The sequence below is a fragment of the Sardina pilchardus genome, chromosome 4 (genome assembly GCF_963854185.1).
Source record: "Sardina pilchardus chromosome 4, fSarPil1.1, whole genome shotgun sequence".
Lineage (NCBI taxonomy): Eukaryota > Metazoa > Chordata > Actinopteri > Clupeiformes > Clupeidae > Sardina > Sardina pilchardus.
In genome coordinates this window covers 23,710,901-23,728,659 of record NC_084997.1, presented here as the reverse complement: position 1 = coordinate 23,728,659, position 17,759 = coordinate 23,710,901, and the positions used below count along the sequence as shown (strand labels likewise).

General features: G+C 45.0%; 2 protein-coding genes across 3 annotated transcripts; both read right to left on the bottom strand.

Annotated features, from left to right (window-relative positions):
* Positions 1-591: 591 nt before the first annotated feature.
* On the bottom strand, positions 592-13,736 carry cops8 (COP9 signalosome subunit 8). 2 transcript variants are annotated; one of them, XM_062534712.1, is made up of 7 exons: positions 13,598-13,736; positions 12,836-12,906; positions 12,697-12,745; positions 10,597-10,738; positions 4,143-4,250; positions 2,417-2,479; positions 592-1,178 (listed from the first exon to the last, which is right to left on the bottom strand). In XM_062534712.1, exons 1-7 carry the CDS (start codon positions 13,673-13,675, stop codon positions 1,099-1,101), a joined length of 591 nt encoding a protein of 196 aa, XP_062390696.1. In that variant the 5' UTR covers positions 13,676-13,736; the 3' UTR covers positions 592-1,098. The 2 variants fall into 2 exon arrangements, with proteins under 2 accessions (XP_062390696.1, XP_062390697.1); XM_062534713.1 differs by having other exon boundaries at positions 10,597-10,729.
* Positions 6,674-8,434, bottom strand: trim63b (tripartite motif containing 63b). Its single transcript, XM_062534711.1, has 2 exons — positions 8,320-8,434; positions 6,674-8,171 (listed from the first exon to the last, which is right to left on the bottom strand). The coding sequence occupies exon 2, from the start codon at positions 8,136-8,138 to the stop codon at positions 7,086-7,088; it is 1,053 nt and encodes a 350-aa protein (XP_062390695.1). The 5' UTR covers positions 8,139-8,171; positions 8,320-8,434; the 3' UTR covers positions 6,674-7,085.
* Positions 13,737-17,759: the final 4,023 nt, after the last annotated feature.

Here is a 17,759-nt window from a genome sequence, read left to right as displayed (position 1 = left end):
TGAGAGGGGGTGCGATTTGCTATGAAAATACAGATTAAATGTGTTCCAAACACACACACACACACACATACATACACACTGGGCTAAAGGCAGATTACCTTGAAACTCACTGATTCTTCGAGAGCCTTCATGTGGAAGCCGCATGCTAGTGGTTCAAGAAAAACATGAGCAATCCGGCTAAGATGCAGCAAAAACAACAATGGGTCAGAGAGAGAGAGCGAGAGAGAGAGAGAGAGAGAGAGAGAGAGAGAGAGAGAGAGAAAGAGAGACCACACACAAAACACTGATATTCTAAAATTAGAGAGAGCAGGAAAGTTGAAATCTGCAATAAGCCATGGAATTGTTGAGTGAAGAACAATGAAGCAGTGGACCCAGAAGTTCCTGTTTCAACCAGACCCCGGGTACGTCATTACTGATACATGTTTGTGCCAAGAATGACACTTTTGCAATACACAGAATGACACTTTTGTGCATCTGGAGCTAAACAAAGAGAACAAACCATTTATAATCTCTACCATTTTAGTCCATCATCTATTACATAAACATCCCTTCAGACCAACCTTGTTAAAGTGAATAGCCGGAGCAGCGATCTGTATCTCACAAGCTTTAATCAGAAACTGTTCAGAGAGATTCAACACAGCTGTAGACCACACAAATAATGGTGCCTAACAACTGCCAAAACACAGAGCAGTTTGATGTTCAGATGCATTTTATGGGAAACAAAGTTACCCTTCATCAATGCTGTTACGATAGCATTAAACATCACAACAGTTTACGACATCCTTCTGCGTCGCCTTGACCTTCCACATCATGAAGACAGCAAACAAAAGATAAAAATTGAAAAAAAAAAAAAAAGAAAAAAAAACAGGTCCTAGTATAGACCAAGCTGGGGTGAATATCTGAAGGGGGGGGGGACACTGCAGACTGGGCTGTGTATTGAACCATGGCGTGTGGACATCAAAGTGGATGGCAGAGTCCGAGATGTCCTTCTGGGCCAGATTGGGGAGAGAGAAGATGACTCTCGCAGTGTCATCTGTGAGGTGGCCAAGGCGTAGGGAGAGGAGGAGGAGGAGGAGGAGCAGGAGGGGAGGCCGTTTATCAGTTCTCAAGGAAAGCCACGTAGTCAGTGAGTCTGGCCAGCTGCTGTTCGTTTGGAACCAGAGAGACAGGGGGCGGATCTGTAGGAGAGAGAGAGAGAGAGAGAGAGAGAGAGAGAGAAGTGCATGAGAATCTGATGGAGCCACACACTGTACAAAGCCAAGAAAGTGTCAAAACAGACAAAAGCAAAGCTGATTGTGGGAAACTGGTGACGTGACAATGATGTAAACAGCAGGGGCTTTACAATGCAACTTCTTCTACCATGCCCTCTACTCTCTGCACACAGCTAGCGGAGATGCACACCAGCAGGAAGGGTCTCAGTCAGGCAACGTCCAGAGTGCAAGACTGAGCGTGCAAGACTGAGCGTGCAAGACTGAGTGTGCAAGACTGAGCGTGCAAGACTGAGCGTGCAAGACTGATAGTTCAACACTGATGTAGTAATTCAACACTAAAAGTTCAGCACCAATAGTTCAACACTGATAGTTCAACACTAATAGTTCAACACTGATACAGTAGTTCAACACTAAAAGTTCAGCACCGATAGTTCAGCACTGAAAGTTCAACACTGAGAGTTCAACACTGGTAGTTCAGCACTGAGACTGCAGCACTGAGACTGCAGCTCTGAGAGGCCGGGGTTTTCTGGGCCAGAGCTGTATGGTTGGACACGACTGAGAGGGAAATCCTCAGGGGAGGCTTCGGCGGATCCAGCCTTGTAGACAGAAGTCTGTGAGGACCGAGCTACTGAGTCTGCTGAGGTTGCACTAGACAGAGCCTCTACTTCCACAAAGCGTTGCGAGACTGTGCATGGGAAGGGCCTGTACGCTGATATGATATTGGATGGATCAGTTTCCGTATTGTTGTGTATCTGGCTACCTTCTCGAAGTGCATGCTTTTAAATAGTACGTATTACCTAAAGACAAATGTGACATGTGTTTACATGGGAAATGTTTAGAAGTGGAGCGGCAGCGGACGAGAGAGAGAGAGAGAGAGAGAGTGTGTGTGAGAGAAAGCAGAGCTGCAGAAATATGACGGAGCAGGAGAGGGGGCTCCGCGGGGGGAGAGAACAGGGAAAATGTGGCCCATAATTCCCGGCGGTGAACACAATTCCTTCCATGTGAGTGTTACGAAACGGAGTGGGGGCGGGAGGCCCAGGGACAGGCTGCGGGATACAAGCTCTCCACGGCAAACGCACAAGTGTGGCGAGGGTGACGGGGGGGGGGGGGGGGGTTTGGATGGAGAGAGAGAGAGAGAGAGAGAGAGAGAGAGAGAGAGAGAGTGAGAAAGAGTAAAAGAAAAGAAGAGAAACAGTGTCCCCTACCTGGCTTCTGCGGCATCACCATCCGTGTGTTGGGGTCTGCCTGCCAGCCTTGGCTGACCACTCCTACGCATAAAAGGGGGGAGCAGAGAGGAGGGTAGAGAGTGGGAGGGGAGAGGAGAGAGAGTGGGGAGGAGGGGAGAGAGGGGAGAGAGTGGGAGGGGAGAGAGAGAGTGGGAGGGGAGGGGAGAGAGAGTGGGAGGGGAGGAGGGGAGAGAGTGGGAGGGGAGGGGAGAGAGTGGGAGGGGAGGGGAGAGAGGGGAGGAGAGGAGGGGAGGAGAGGAGGGGAGAGAGTGGGAGGGGAGGGGAGAGAGAGAGTGGGAGTCGGAGTTGGAGTTGGAGAGGGATGGGGAGTAGAGAGAGGGAAAAAAGTTCAGCAGAGGTTTAATAGCTGTGCGGTTGCACCCGCTCCCACATTTCACATCAAACGCTCGCTGGCCGTAGCCTAGTAACAGAAAAATTCTTTGCCTGCCAATGAGACTTAGGAAAGGCATGACTGTGGGCGGGGAAGGGCACGCAGAAAAGGTAAATGGAGGGAAAAAGAAGTGAAGACACAGCAAAATGAGCAGCACAGAAAGAAAGGTCAAAGAAACCTGGCAAGGAGGCATTATAAAATGTGAAAAGGACTGAATAATATCCTACAGTACAGTAGGGATTTTTTTTTAACTGCAAAAGTATCAAATAAAATAGAAATAATAAGAAACACCACTGAAATGTTCTGTTAATACACACTCAACACAACGTTTGAATCAAAAATGAACTGAAAACACAGCGAAATGAACAGCACAGAAGAAAGGTCAGAGAGCCTGGCAAGAGGGATTCATTAAAAATGTGAAAAAGACTGAATAACATCATACAGTAGGGAATTTTCAACGGCAAATGTATCAAATAAAATAGAAATAGCATGAAACAGCACTGACATGATCTGTCAAAGGATCAGTTCGGAATTTTGGACATACAGTAGTAGGGCCTCATTTCCAACTTAGCCGGTGTGACATAGGTCAGTGGAGCGCAAGTCAACGGTTTCTTAAAGGGATAGTTCGGGTTTTAAGACACGAAGTTATATGGGTTCCCCGTCAGCAACGTTGTGCATCAGCACTGACTTAGCCCGCAACAGCGTCCTGTGAGCCGAGATCCAGCCGGTTTTTGATGCTGAAGAAAGTAGTCCGGCAAGTTTCTGGGGTCACGAAAGTAAAGTGTTTTTCTTCTCAAAACCATATGCGTTCAAAAGAGTGATATATTTGCACCACAAAAACGTTGTCCAGGAAAAATTCAAACCTCGTTATCACTTACTTATTTTTCGCGATTCCTATCACTGCGCGCTACTGACAGCTGGACAACGTTTTTGTGGTGCAAATATATCACTCTGTTGAACGCATATGGTTTTGAGAAGAAAAACACTTGAACCCCAGAAACTTGCTGAAGAAAATAGTCCGGCATCAAAAACGATCAAAAACCGGCTGGATCTCGGCTCACAGGACGCTGTCGGGGGGTAAGTCAGTGCTGATGCACAACGTTGCTGACAGGGAACCCATATAACTTCGTGTCTTAAAACCCGAACTATCCCTTTAAGCCTGCCACAAAAAAAAACGCTCCACAGAACATCCTTTAATGTGTTAATGTTAATAATAATGCACGTAAAAGTTCAGAAGAAAAGTATCATTGGATTTCAAAGAATGAGAGCACTAAGCAGAGCATTAGACTGCTGACTAACAGCACAGTGACCCACCTTTCACAGCGTCCTCCACAGAGTACCCCACAAACGCAGCAAAGTCTTCCGCCATGATGGAGGTGTAAGCCTGAGCTACGAGCCCATAGGCTCTCCTGCGGGTGGACTCTGGAACACACACACACACACACACACACACACACACACACACACACACACACACACACACACACACACACACACACACACACACACACACACACACACACACACACACACACACACACACATATCATCAGGATGGCAAGTATATCAAACTTCAGCAGGAGTGATATATCAAACTTCAACAGGAGTGATTACGTTTGTAAGCAAAAAGGCAAAAATGGATTAAAATTAATCGGCTGATGAATGATTGTTAATTTACTGTTCTGGGAGGTTTACTTTTCCCAAACACTGATACAATGCAGGCAGAGAAGAATCACAGCTGTGATGACTATAATGAACAAGACTGACTACGACAGCTGGTAATTCCATTGTGTACAGCCAATGATGGTGATAAGCCTGAGAACAATTGTCAGACAGACAACAACAGAGCCACCAGGTGGCGCCAAATACATTCTTTCACCAGAAACAGCTGCCTATCAGGGTCCGGACAAGAACCAGGAGTCATATGAAACAGTTCACGTCAGAAAATGAACGAGAGAGGGAAGCTAGGAGAGAGGGAAGGAGAGGGAGGAAGAGAGAGAGATCAAGTGAAGCAAAGGAATAATATAATGTTTCCCTTAAATGAATTAGCTGAAACGAATATACTTCCAGCAAATCTGAAAACATTTTATGTGGTCACTGAAAAAACACTGGGCTACAATTTAAACTGTATTCCACTTAAAAAGTTCACTGGCAGCATGACAGAACACGGATTTAGCTGGCTTCACACACATCTGGAGGATCACACTGTGAAGAAACATCAGCTCGTTGATTATCTGTTGACAGACAAATCTTATGGCTGGATGGAGGACCTTCCAGAAGGACCTTCCAGTTTCCACAAGAAAAGCTGTAGGTCAAAGTAAAATAACTAAATAAACACCTTAAAAATATTGTAGATTTCATAACTCAACACTAGCTACAGTATTTCATTTGCACCTGAATGTGAAATCCTTGCACCAAAATGTGTCAATGGGGTTCGGGGTCGTGGCCGTCCAAAAATAAAGGGCAGTCAGTGAGTATTGGAAGAGAAACAAATTTGTGGAAGTCAATGAACAACTGACTAGTTGAGCGGAGGTGATCCAATCTAAATCGTTACGGTCCAGCTGTAAACTTTATTGCCCTGATATTCAAATAATCAGAATCGTTCTCACAATATTCACAGACATGGACGAGGAGTTGGAATGCAGCACCAAATTCACATTTTGTGTTATTTGGAGGCTCGGTCGTATATATCCGTCTACAACAAAAAGACTTCATAGAAGATCTTAAAACCTATCGGTTGTTAAGGTCAGGACCTGGCCAGTCATTGCTGCCAGAGAAAACAAAACCTGGTCATGTAATGCAACATTTCCATTACAACACATGTGGGGTATGTGTGCTTTGGCCTGTATGTAAAGATCACTTAACGCACATAACAATTCCCACTCTACAGAGACATTGTGCTGTTACGTATGTGTCGTTCCCACCAGTAGAGTGTCTTCTAATGACCATCACAAGATGTTTTGAACCGTTTAAGTTTTACAGCATGGCAACATCCAGTGTTTACAAACACCACTTTGGTTGCAACACCGGTAGAGCAACGGTGTGCGTGTGTGTATGCGTGTGTGTGTGTGTTGGGGTGGTGGGGGTGGGGGGCTATAACAAGCATGAAGGTTACGGACAGCTGCAACGACAGAAAAAGCCGTTTGACTCACCCCCCTACATGCTGTCCCAACCGGTCCTCTGGCTTTGTTTTACATTAGGACGTTCTTTTGTCTCGTCACTTCTAGTGTCCTTAAACGCTGATGTCCTATTCCATTTATAAGCAAACTGAACGTGAGTAATGAGGAAGGAAAAGATGCATCATAACTGTTGCCCATACAGTACTGGGTAGTGGGTACACTTTCCTAAACTAAAAAAACTGAAACTTCTCTGTGGGCACATTGTAGTTTGTTTTTTGTCTGTTTTTTCTTTCCTTAGTGTTTTTAATACTCAATAAAAATAAAACCATGTCCTAGAAAACTCTTTGGTAACGCAATTCGAGTCTATTTCCGTGGCGATCACGTTTACTGACATGGTATACTAACACAACACCTTCCCTTTTGGCCTCCTATAAAGGACCGTGAGTTGCTGAGCCCGGCACAAGTGAAGGGGGAGGGGGTGGCAATAGGACCCCAGCAGGCCCTCATGGCTATCTATTCTCAGCGCTCCTCTCAGCCTCTTGACATTTAAAAATAGCCGTCCCTTCTCACCAGCCATGGGCGGCATTCAAGTCAGGACTGGGTCATAGTTTAGTGAGAAAGTCAGTTGGAAAGTAAAGGCGCTGTTCTGGAGGAGTTCTGGTCTGTACTGTACGTGTCTGTGTCCTGAAAAGTCAAAACGTCTGTTGATTGTTGTTCGGAATCAGCAATTTGAAATCATTTGTTTTTGTTTTGTCAATGTTTTAATGGCCAGTTAGAAATGAATGACATTCAAAATGGCAAATGGATTCACGTGCCTGAGCACTTTACTAGACATTCTACATTCAAATCACAGCTAACTGCTGTGGCAGAACAAAAATCACAGACTCCAATATTAACAGAGGATATCCGACTCATTAATCAGACTCATGGAGTGAAAGTGATGAGAGAACAATACAAAAATCTTTCTTAAAAAAGTACATTTCGGCTACCGTACATTTCGTATAAAAATACTGTCCAAGGCACCTTTGCAATTCAAGTTGTTGGTGTTGGCGACACTCCACTCCACATTCAGTTCAAAATTCACTTAGACAAACCTAAACTCCTAAAAACCAACGTTCAAAAGTCCTCGAGTTCGCATTCACTCCTCTTCCTCCCCTTCGGCGTCCTCAAACTCGTCGTCGTCCACCCCAAAGTCCATCTTGCCCAGCAGCACCTCCACCTGCTCCGTGTTGATCGTGAAGTGGTCCATCCGCTCGAAGCCCGGCTCGGGCCGCTCCTCGGCCAGCGAGCTCTTGGCCGCGTCCTTGGTCTGCGTGATGAGGCCCTTGGAGGCCTGCAGGAACTCGGCGGCGCCGCTCTGCTCCAGCGCGCGCACCGCCGTGTCGGTCAGCTCCGAGCCCGCCTGCAGCCGGTCGCCGTAGCGGCCGGCCAGCCCGCGCAGCACCGACACCTTGTCGTCCTGCTCCTTGCCGACGCGGTCGAGCAGCGTGGCCTTGCGGTCCTCCAGCACGGCGTAGAGGCCGTCGAAGCGCTCGCCCAGGCTCTGCTTGGCGCGCTGCGCGTTCTCCTGCACGGCCGTGCACGCCTCCTCCATCTGGTTCAGCAGCGCCTGCAGCCGCCCGTTGCCCGCCACCAGCGCGTCGATGGCGTTGCTCAGCTCGGCCTTCTGCGCCTGGTAGACGCTGGCCAGCGGCGACACCTCGCAGTCCTTGTGCGCGCCGAACACCTTGCACATGGAGCAGGTGGGCACCTGGCAGGTGATGCAGTAGATGTTGATCTTCTCGTCCTCGTGCTCCTGGCACATGGGCTCCTTGCCCGCCTTGGGCTTGACGGGCGCCTCGGGGGCGCTGCTCTCGCCGCCGCTGCCGCCGCCGCTGCCCTCCTGCTGCTGCTTGTACAGGTCGATGATGTTCTCCACCAGCAGGTTGCGCTGGAGCCCGTGCACGCCGTGGCGGTCCAGCACCACCTCGAAGCGGCACGTGGGGCAGCGGAAGACGCCGCCCGAGAAGCGGTAGGGGTTGCGCGAGTCGTACAGGTCGCTGGCGCAGCCGCGGCACAGGTTGTGCTGGCACGGCAGGATCACCACGGGCTTGGTGAACATGTCCAGGCAGATCGGGCAGCTCAGCTGCTTCTCCAGGCTCTCCATCGAGTTAGGGGACCCCATCAGTGAGCCGGCTCGTTGGATATCCATGTCAACAAGGATCTGACCTTGTCAAAAGTCGTGCTAAAGGGGGGGGGGCGAACAAGGTTCGGATATATGTTTGCAAACGGTTGGACAACTTGTCAATAACAAAAAAAACTAAAAAAAACAAGCTCCTTCACACAAATGAGCTTTACGTATGAGAAGTAAACAAAGAAGAGCAGGAACTTACGTTTTTGCTCCACTAGCTCTATAGCAGCTCGCCCAGTCTCATGAAGTGCATTTGTTCTACTGAGGGCACGGTGGCCCTGACTTTTTATACCACCCCACTGGCAGCCACCGACACTTGAGCCAGCCATCCAATCCAGTCACACATTCCTCCCTGCTTGTTTTTGAGTCTGTTTTCGGAGAACGTGCCCCACCCCCCCCCCCCCCCCCCACGCCCCCCCCGCCCCCCCCACTCCCTCTCCTTCTCCCACCTGACACTTTATAAAAGCCCCTGCTGGGCTATGAGTCGTGTCACGCTTCGCAGTGGCCAGCCCCCGCTCTGGTCGCCTGTCTGCCGCAGTGGCAGTCCAGTCACCCGGCCAGGGGGAGGCAAGGGTGGGGGGGGGGGGGGAGCACGGGTTTGGGGTATCAGACGACTGATAAACACAGCACATGTGATGTGTTGCAGGACAGCTCACAAAGAACAACCGTGTGCCCTGCTTCAGGGGGTCGGGGGGAGTACACAACTAGTCACTGCCTCCGGAAAAAAAACATGATTTAGCTTGTTAGATTTTGTTTACCCCTTCACCTGTTTATAGAATGGAAAAGGAGTACGACATGTGGCTTTCCACTCGCCTAGTTTATTTAGAGGCCAAATTCTCTTCTGACTAAATGTCATCAACTTACTATGGGACATACATGATACTGTATGTTTCAAGTCGGAGGTAACATCACATTTTCCTTCTGATTTTGAGATTTTGGAAATAGCAATGTGCAACAACTAATGAAAAGAGACAGAATTGTTCTACTTAATGTGCGTGTGTTGTTCCTTCCTACTTTATCAGGTCTTGTAATAATTTTACTAAGGAGTTTTTTGTATCTTAAAATAATGTTTACAAAATCATTTCAGCGGTTCATCAACTCGTAACAGGGTGAACGGCACTTCTACTTTCACTTCGCGGCCCTCTATCGGCTATAACAGCACTCTATGTAACTTTACCAGATAGGGTAGCGTATCTGTAGTTCAATGAAATGAGACAAAAGAAACTACCGATGTGGCTTGCTTCGATGTCGATGCTTAGTAAAATCATGCAACATTCTCTACCTTGTCTGTGGACATTGTAATTTGCTGGATAAACAAATAGCGTGTGTGCGACAGAGGAAAAGTGCTTTAGTGTTGCTTTAATGTGAGTGTGTTGTTCCTACTTTATCAGCTCTTTTAATCATTTTACTACTGACTCGTGAAGAAAACATAGACAAATATTTTAACTGAGACAGAACACCCAAGACAAGATTTACACACAAATCACCACACTGAGTCATTCCGCCCATCTGACTGTAATCACAATTTGGGCTTCTTTGAGGGGAAACAGCTGCTAGGCAGGTGGTCTAAATGACCCAAAAGGCAAGACTATAACACATCTCTATAACATCACTTCACTGGCCCAAAGGTGAATTCATCATGTCTGTCAACTGCACTAACACAACTTCATTCCATGAGCAAGATGACCAGTTCACGAAGACAGTGCATTTCTGAGAAACAATGGCCATAAGGGATACTTGTTTGGTCGGCACCATAACAACTTCACATCTGCAATAACTGTAATTCATCATTCTCACCACTCAGTCTCATTCTCTCTCTGTAAGTAATGAGGTGCAGTTGGACTTCCAATAACCAACTGCTAGTAAACTTCAAACCTAAAATTCTCATTTCCATTTGTATCCAAGAGAGGCTTTAGAAAGCCCACACAATCGTAGCTACAGTTATCAGACCTACAGTTTGTACATGTCATGTATTATGCCTCTTCAGGCTCTTTCATTTCAACTCTCTCATTTACTTCTAGTTGTACCCAGAGAATCAGAAATCAATATTATTTTCCCAGTCTAAAATACCTTGGGCCAAACAAAGATTTACAATTACATGCGTTTGCAATCATGAATACAGCTATCAACTGAATGACAGTCCGACTCCCAAGCATGTTGAATTCTTTAGCTCTGCTTTTCAATGGAGGGAAAAACTGACAAACACAGAGGTATGCGCTAGCTAGGCCTAAGTCCAGGCCTGAAGGATCTGCCAAGAATCTTAAAACGCTCTGCAAGTACAATCAGAAAAAAACAGCACTAACAAAATGGGGCTGGTGCTGCCTTCAACCCAAGGACAAGGCAGTGGTGTGAAAGAAATCACACCCTCCTCCTCGTTCAAACCCCCAAACACCAGAAGAAACGGAAACAGGGGACCGACCACAGTGACTCCCAGCAGACCCCCAAAAACAGGCAAGCAGGCAGGAAACCCCCGTTGTACCTTGCAGCGCCTCCATTATGGGCCCGATGCTCTCAGACCACTGGAATGCGGCGATGGCCGTGTAGATCCCCGGGAAGTCTCTCTGCCAGATGTGCTGACCCACTGTCCACACCGCGGCCAGCTCGGGGTTCGCCTGCAAATCCAATCACAGCGGAGAGAGTACCAATGTAAAGTCCAGCTGGGAAGTGAGCGATTAAAGCGGAGTGAGGCCCTTGGCAGGAACAAGCCAAGTGTCTTCCCCCAAACTACAGTACCTCTTTATCATAAGAAAGAATCACCTTCACGTCATCCTGAGTGTATTTACTATTTTCCATTAAGACATTTTGCTAAAGAAATTATGAATGGCAGGGATGCTTGTTATTACCAGCAGGACATCAGTATTAGCAGATTATTTCTTAAGAATGGCATCATCGGTATCGGCAGATATGACAAATTCGGCAGATATTCCTGGCAGATAAATCGGAGAGACTATAATCAGCAGAAGCTATTATGATTCAGAGAAAGCAGCATCTGTCCAGATACGATGAAATCTACATTTCTAATGAAAATGTAATCTGCATCTGCAGAAAGCCAACATTGTGCATCCCTAAATGATGGTCTACAGCTATGTACATATCAGCAATAGGTTTTCATTCATTTAATTTTCAACCACCAGTGATGGTTTGTAAAGTTGGCAACATATACAAAATAAAATCACATCACTCATTCTCTCTGTCATCATCTCTCAGTCAATCAGCATCTAAAATAATAAAATGTAATGTCTACCATTTTAAATGTGCAAAGGTCTCCAAAATGAATATCTTATGGTGCGCAGACATATGTGATACATTCACCATCTACACACCAGACATTTACGCCCAATCAAATTAAAACAAACCATAAAACTAAAGTAACTTCAGACAATGTGTCTCAGCAACTCCAGAAATAACTATATGTTGACATACTAATCCATCCACAATACATGTTCAACTACAACCTCTGTTAGAATTAAAAATAATTTTGTCCGTAACGAATAGCCTAAGCCTAGTGCTTTATGAGACATAAGGCGTTTTTTCACCAAGAACGAACCTGGTGTTGAACTGGTGCCGTTCAGAATTCTTTGAACCGTGGTGCTATCTAGTGAACCAGCCTGCATTTACACCAGTTCTGAACAGAACCAAGGATGTGTCATCAACAATGGGTGGTGCATGCAAAATCAAAAGTTAATGAGATGCATAAACGGGAGAATGATATGACCAGTTGTCCCATAAAAACGGCAGAAACTAGCTGTTTAAAATGCTAGTTAACGTCTGCAGTGTAATGCTAGTTGAATCGTTTTGTTTACTCATGGCAACAGTTGATATGGACGGAAAACTCATGCTTTTAGCCTTCTTCCCTCTGAAAGACGCAATGACACGCCCACTCCGGTTCGCAGGAAAAACCAACTATTTTTTGGTTCAACTTCCGAACCAAGGTGCCACGTTCCGAACCGGCTTTTGTTTGGTGAAAACGGTTCAAATGTTGGTTCGCGAACGGGAACGGAGCCGGTTCTCTGTCGGTGAAAAAAGGCCTATATAGGGCACTACCTAAGCCTGTCCTTGAGCACCACCATGTGGTGATTGGGGTTGGCTATTGGCAAAATTCAATCATTCCAATTCCAGTTCTACTTATTGATTCCAGTTCCGTTGAGTTCTGTAACTTTATTATCCCAAAGGGAAACTTATTTTGCACACAGGTAAGTTACACAAAATATAGACTCTATATAAATACAACAATACAATACAGATAACTGACAAGCAACATCAGACAACAGGACAGGACAGCAGACAGCACAAGACGAGATGACCACACACCAGCCAAGGTATCTACTGAGAGATGAGCAACATACTGTGTGTGTGTGTGTGTGTGTGTGTGTGTGTGTGTGTGTGTGTGTGTGTGTGTGTGTGTGTGAATTCATCATTACACTGGGGACAAAAGACCTTTTGGTCCTATTACAAAACAGGACTCTTAGCCTTCAGTCTAAAGGGGGGATTTTAAATGTATAATGGAAGGGATGGTTTGTAAAATCTGGTATAGCCATGGCCTTACGGAGGACCTGTCTCCCAGCTACATTGTACTTACTGTTTTGATAGCTTGAGGGATCCTCTTCCAAAGATATCTACCATTGTTCCTGGGAATTAAACAGCATCGATAAGCACAAAATACTAGAAATGAAAACAATAGTTTATACTGGATATGGGGGAAAAATAGTGATGCTTACATGTCGTTGTGCAGCAGATAAAGAGCTAGTAGTTGTGAATAGACTTGTGGGGTGGCAATTCCACCAGGTGCCTGTGAAGAACAGACAGCATCATCATCAGCTGTCACAAGTTTGAATGCAACACGTTTTGTTAACCAACACAACTATTGTACCCAAACAGGTAAGTAAGCAGCTCGACAACACGCTCATATGGACATCCTCCCGCACACAATGGAATAATTCACTGGCTTGGGGGTTTTGCAAGTGATAATCACACATTTTCCAGCAGGAAACTAGACAGGCTAACATAATTAACTTGAGGTATTAGCAAATCGCTTTCTTGACATTCTTGAACCCCTCAGTTGTTAAAAGCAAGCTAAAAAATGCGACAGAAACCTCACTTTAGGCAGTCGCAAATGACGAGACTCTCTAAGACTCCTGACTAGTCATAACTGTTTATGAAGCCACTGACTTGCCATCATCCAGCGCCAAACTAATCTAGCAAGGCAGATATTAACTGACGTAAAGCCAGCCAAATCGGCTTTCTCAGCCAATATGGGCATGACGGCGGTGTACAAGAACCCAGGTTAAATTCATGTTTTCAAGCATATATCATCAGCCAGATAAACTCTATTGTATTCTGGTAATTTTTGTTATTAACTTAATTCGCTAGCTATAGCTAACGTTAGCTTACGTTAACGTTACAATGAATTGTAGCAAATCAAAGCTGTCTCGCGGAAAGCTGTGGTAGCACTGCTCAACTGCCTTGTGGTAGTAACATACCTCTAACTCTTGTGTTTCGCATTGCTCCAGAAGTTTGTCAAAATTTTCAGACATCATGACTGCAGATGGCATTTTCATAACTAAAACAGTGAAATTGCTATCGCCATTGCACTTTGCATTACTTCTTCGAGACTATTTCAAGCGGAGCACATTCCAACAAAGGGGAATATACTGCCCTCTTCTGGATTGGCATGCACATTACATCAAGCTATGGAATCAGGACCATGGAAAGCAGTGGTGATTTCGTTTGGTTATTCCATACATTACATTCTGTTGGCTGCTAGTGACAAAATCAACGGCTGTATTCCGTGCGACGTTTTAATATGTAGGAGAGAACAGAGCCTGTCTCCATTGTCTCGTTATTTCATGTACAGCAGCAAGTATTGATTTGTGGTGGAACTTGGGGCAACCTTGCTCCTGCAACCCCTGAGCCCTCACGTCTAATATGGGACCCCCCGCCTCTTGTGGGTAGAAGCATGGTTAGTGATATGGTGTTACAGTAAGTTAATAGGGTATAATATCGCTGGCCCATGAGACAGCCTGTGATTAATGAAACGTTAATATGAACGCAGCACATGTTGTTGATGTTCTCAGTGGATAGCCTAGTAACTTTTGATGCACAGAGATGTTTACTGCAATAGAAGAGGATGTTGCCAGGCATGATAGTAGCCGTGCTGTTGAGGTCCTGTCGGTTTGTGTTACGGTCACATTAAGTCTTATTCTTCAGTTCTGATGTTCTGTAAATGAGTTAGGGCATTTGACTAAAAGTGTGTGTGCATGAGTGGGTGTGTGCGTGTATGCAGTTTGGGGGGCTTTGAGATGTTGGAGTGGTGCTTCCTATCGGTCTAGAATATTCGGTCATATTAAGGCCTTACAGACAAACATCTTCGTACCTCTGTAATCCATACCCCATCAAATCCACCCTATGACACAAAGTCTGCTAACTTGAGATGAAAACGGCAGGCACAGCAAATCGATTAAGTCCCTTTGCTGACGTCAGTCTGGGTCACGTGTTGATCCGCACAGTGTCTGGCAGCTGGGTCTGTGGTCTAGGGACGTGATTGTGGATTTTAATCAACACTTTGATTAAATCGTGACATGCCGTTATTGGGCTCAGGCAGTACATGGAGGATCTGTAAATGCTGGTATCAATTCAGCTCTGAGATTACTCGGCTTACTTTGAAAAGGTAGGCTAATTAGATTATTTCATAGTATAAATTGTAACCTAATAAGCGCCAATATCTTGCGCTCACTAAATACATGTTTCTTTTCTCAGTTGTTGTATTGGAGAGTGTTAGCCTGCCTTTCATTAGTCGGTTACATTATGATTGATAGGCTATATCTTAATCAAGCACGTCAGTAAAATGTCAGTGTGTCTTTTACATTGTTTTTAATTCCCATATTGCATTTCAATCTGCTTATAATGTGTACTTTTGCGATATATTATACCTACTCAGATGACAGAGGCTGTAGCCTACCTCCCACCTATTGCCTGCTACATTTCACTTGCATAACTAAATAACGAAAGCCACTGTGTCGATGTCTGGTTTTTTTTTTATCCGAACGTACATTGACTAGGCTATGTCTCCTGGAAAAGAGAACATTTCGACTGTATTTTCAATTTTGTTGTCTCTCAGGTGAAGGTCTTCGCACCATCTGAGGACTCGTTAAATTCATACTAGGGTATCGTTCTGTTGTCATCATCATAGCTTTCATTCCTACTACTGGCCGCTGTGAAGAGGCTCAGTTGTGATCAAGGTTCTAGGTGACATACTAGAATTCTTTATACAACACACCATGGAAAATAATGTTCTCTGTAAGGGTCATGATGATGGTATCTTAGCAACTGTGCAAGGATGTAGTAGTCCACAGCTGGGATCAGATCAGTTCATTTACAAGTTTTGCATGTCTATTCTGTGTGTGTTCATGTGTGTGTGAGAGAGAGAAAGTGTGTGTGTGTGTGTGTGTGTATGTGTGTGTGTGTGTGTGTGTGTGTGTGTGTGTGTGTGTTTGTGTGTGTGTGTGTGTGTGTGTGTGTGTGTGTGTGTGTGTGTGTGTGTGTGTGTGTGTGTGTGTGTGTAAGTGTGTGTGTAAGTGTGTGTGTGTGTAAGTGTGTGTGTGTGTAAGTGTGTGTGAAGCTTGTGCATGGTCAGCTCATCTTTGATAGCCTATTTCTTCAAAAGGAAACTCCTGTTTTATTCATCAAAATACCTAGCATTTCCCAAAGCTCTTCAAACTTCTTCCTTTGTAATAATAACATTTGATGTTGAATAGGGAGGCTGTGGAATTTGTTTTGTCTGGCGATATGCAATTAAGACTAGAGTTTATTAGCCTGAAAGTTTTGCTCTCTCGTCATCATTTCAGCTCAGGTCTATAGCTACAATGCTGGCTGAAATATTACTCTGGATCACCACGCATGTGTATCTTATGGTCTGCAAGTGAAAGCTTGCGTGTCCTTCGATAGAAAATGACTATCAGCGAGTGAGCGCATTGTCTGGTTGCCATGGAGCTGATGACCTGGTTGTCTCGGAAGAATACGAGGATGTGATAGGAATTTGAAAGCTTTTTGATCCTTCTGACTCCTTCTGACGTTCCTCCTTTTCAGTGGTGCTAAATGATACACAATGTCAAAACAAAACCAAACATCCTATGCCCCTTCCTGATATTTATAGTACAACTATACTTAAGTGATATCTGATATTGGGTTATATTTACTGTTTATATTTGTATTTATGAGACACCAAACCAAATATTATTTACAGCACAAACTTGCATGAGGTTGGCCTATCAAGGTGTGAAAAGCAAAACTTTACAAGGTGCTGTTTGTACAGACCTGGCTAGAGAAAGTGCACTTTGTACCTGATGCCTCTCCTCATGTAAGGTTTATGGTTTAATGATTTCATCCTCAGGTTTGCTTTTGAAGCCCTGTCTATTTATTCTTCTGTGGTTTGATTTGTTTGTTTTGCTGAATTACCCTGTCCTTCCTGAAGATATTCCTCTGTCTTTTCACAAACTATGGCTTTATGAATATATTTTCTGTAATAAATCTCTTGTTTTTCTGTTGACTTGATTTATGATTTTTTTTTTGTACTTTTACACCAATGAACCACGGACTGTTCAATTGCTTACAATTTGCCTGGAAGTTGGCCTCCTTCAGTTGAAAAGTCACATTTGTCTACTATGAATACATCTTATGCGTGTGCTGGAAAGAAAACCTAATATCATTCATCTCTGCAATCATTTGTGTTAAATGTGGTCATGCACAAGCAGATCAGTAACCATCCAGTGCAGCACACTTGAGAACACAGTGTAACACATGGTGGTTACCTAGCAATGCCTATCTTGATGATATTGTGCTGGGATTTCCCTCCGATAGATTTCAGCAAAAGCAAACATTAACTGACCACTGATGTGCTTTTACTGTTGTGGCAGAACATGCATTGATTCAACGTCTGTGAGAAAGAGCTTGGGCCACATGCCGGATTTTTCTAATCAATTAAAAAGATCGGTTATATTATCCGGTTGTATTATCTGCAGGTTAATGTAACACTTCTATCATGTATTACATTATATTGTATTTGACTTGTATTTCATGTTTCCAAACGGTGTCATCTTGTCATTCGTACAGGGTCGTCAGTGCTTGATTGTCTGGGAAGGAACTCAGGGCACGTCTACGATCTTGTGTTCTTCTGCTGGGGAGAATTAGACCACAGTATTCCCCCTTCCCTCCCGGTGCAGAACAGCCATGTGTAACCATGGCAACTGCAGCATCCTGCGAGTGAGTGAGTAGCCTTTGAATTGCACCGTTTGAAATAGTGATGCTGCATGTGATTGGAAGTGTTAGTGTTAGTATGTGTGCTCATGTCTGAGTTTGAGAAGCCCCTTTTTACCCGACCTCATGTGTTACAATGAAAGTGCGTCTCGATTGAAATTGACCTTTGACTGGTCCTCATTTCTGTGGCTGTCAAAGCTGAGTGCACAGCTAATCTTCTGGAGGTGTGCTTAACAGCTTATGGTAATTCTCTGTTCCCCAGTGACGTCACTGCCACCAAACGTGTGATGAGTGCCATTTTGGATTTCTCTACACTCCTCACCTCGACTTGAGCAGATGCCCAAAGAATCACTCACTGGGTCCACGCGTGTGTTCTCTCTCTTCCAGACT

Excerpts from the sequence above, each read along its gene's own strand:
- trim63b (XM_062534711.1), bottom strand. The coding sequence starts at position 8,138 with ATGGATATCCAACGAGCCGGCTCACTGATGGGGTCCCCTAACTCGATG.
- cops8 (XM_062534712.1), bottom strand. The coding sequence starts at position 13,675 with ATGAAAATGCCATCTGCAGTCATGATGTCTGAAAATTTTGACAAACTT. Across the intron at positions 10,739-12,696 it reads TCCCTCAAGCTATCAAAACA|GATTTGCAGGCGAACCCCGA; the intron begins GTAAGTACAATG and ends CCGCTGTGATTG. Across the intron at positions 2,480-4,142 it reads TGTGGAGGACGCTGTGAAAG|GAGTGGTCAGCCAAGGCTGG; the intron begins GTGGGTCACTGT and ends TTTTATGCGTAG.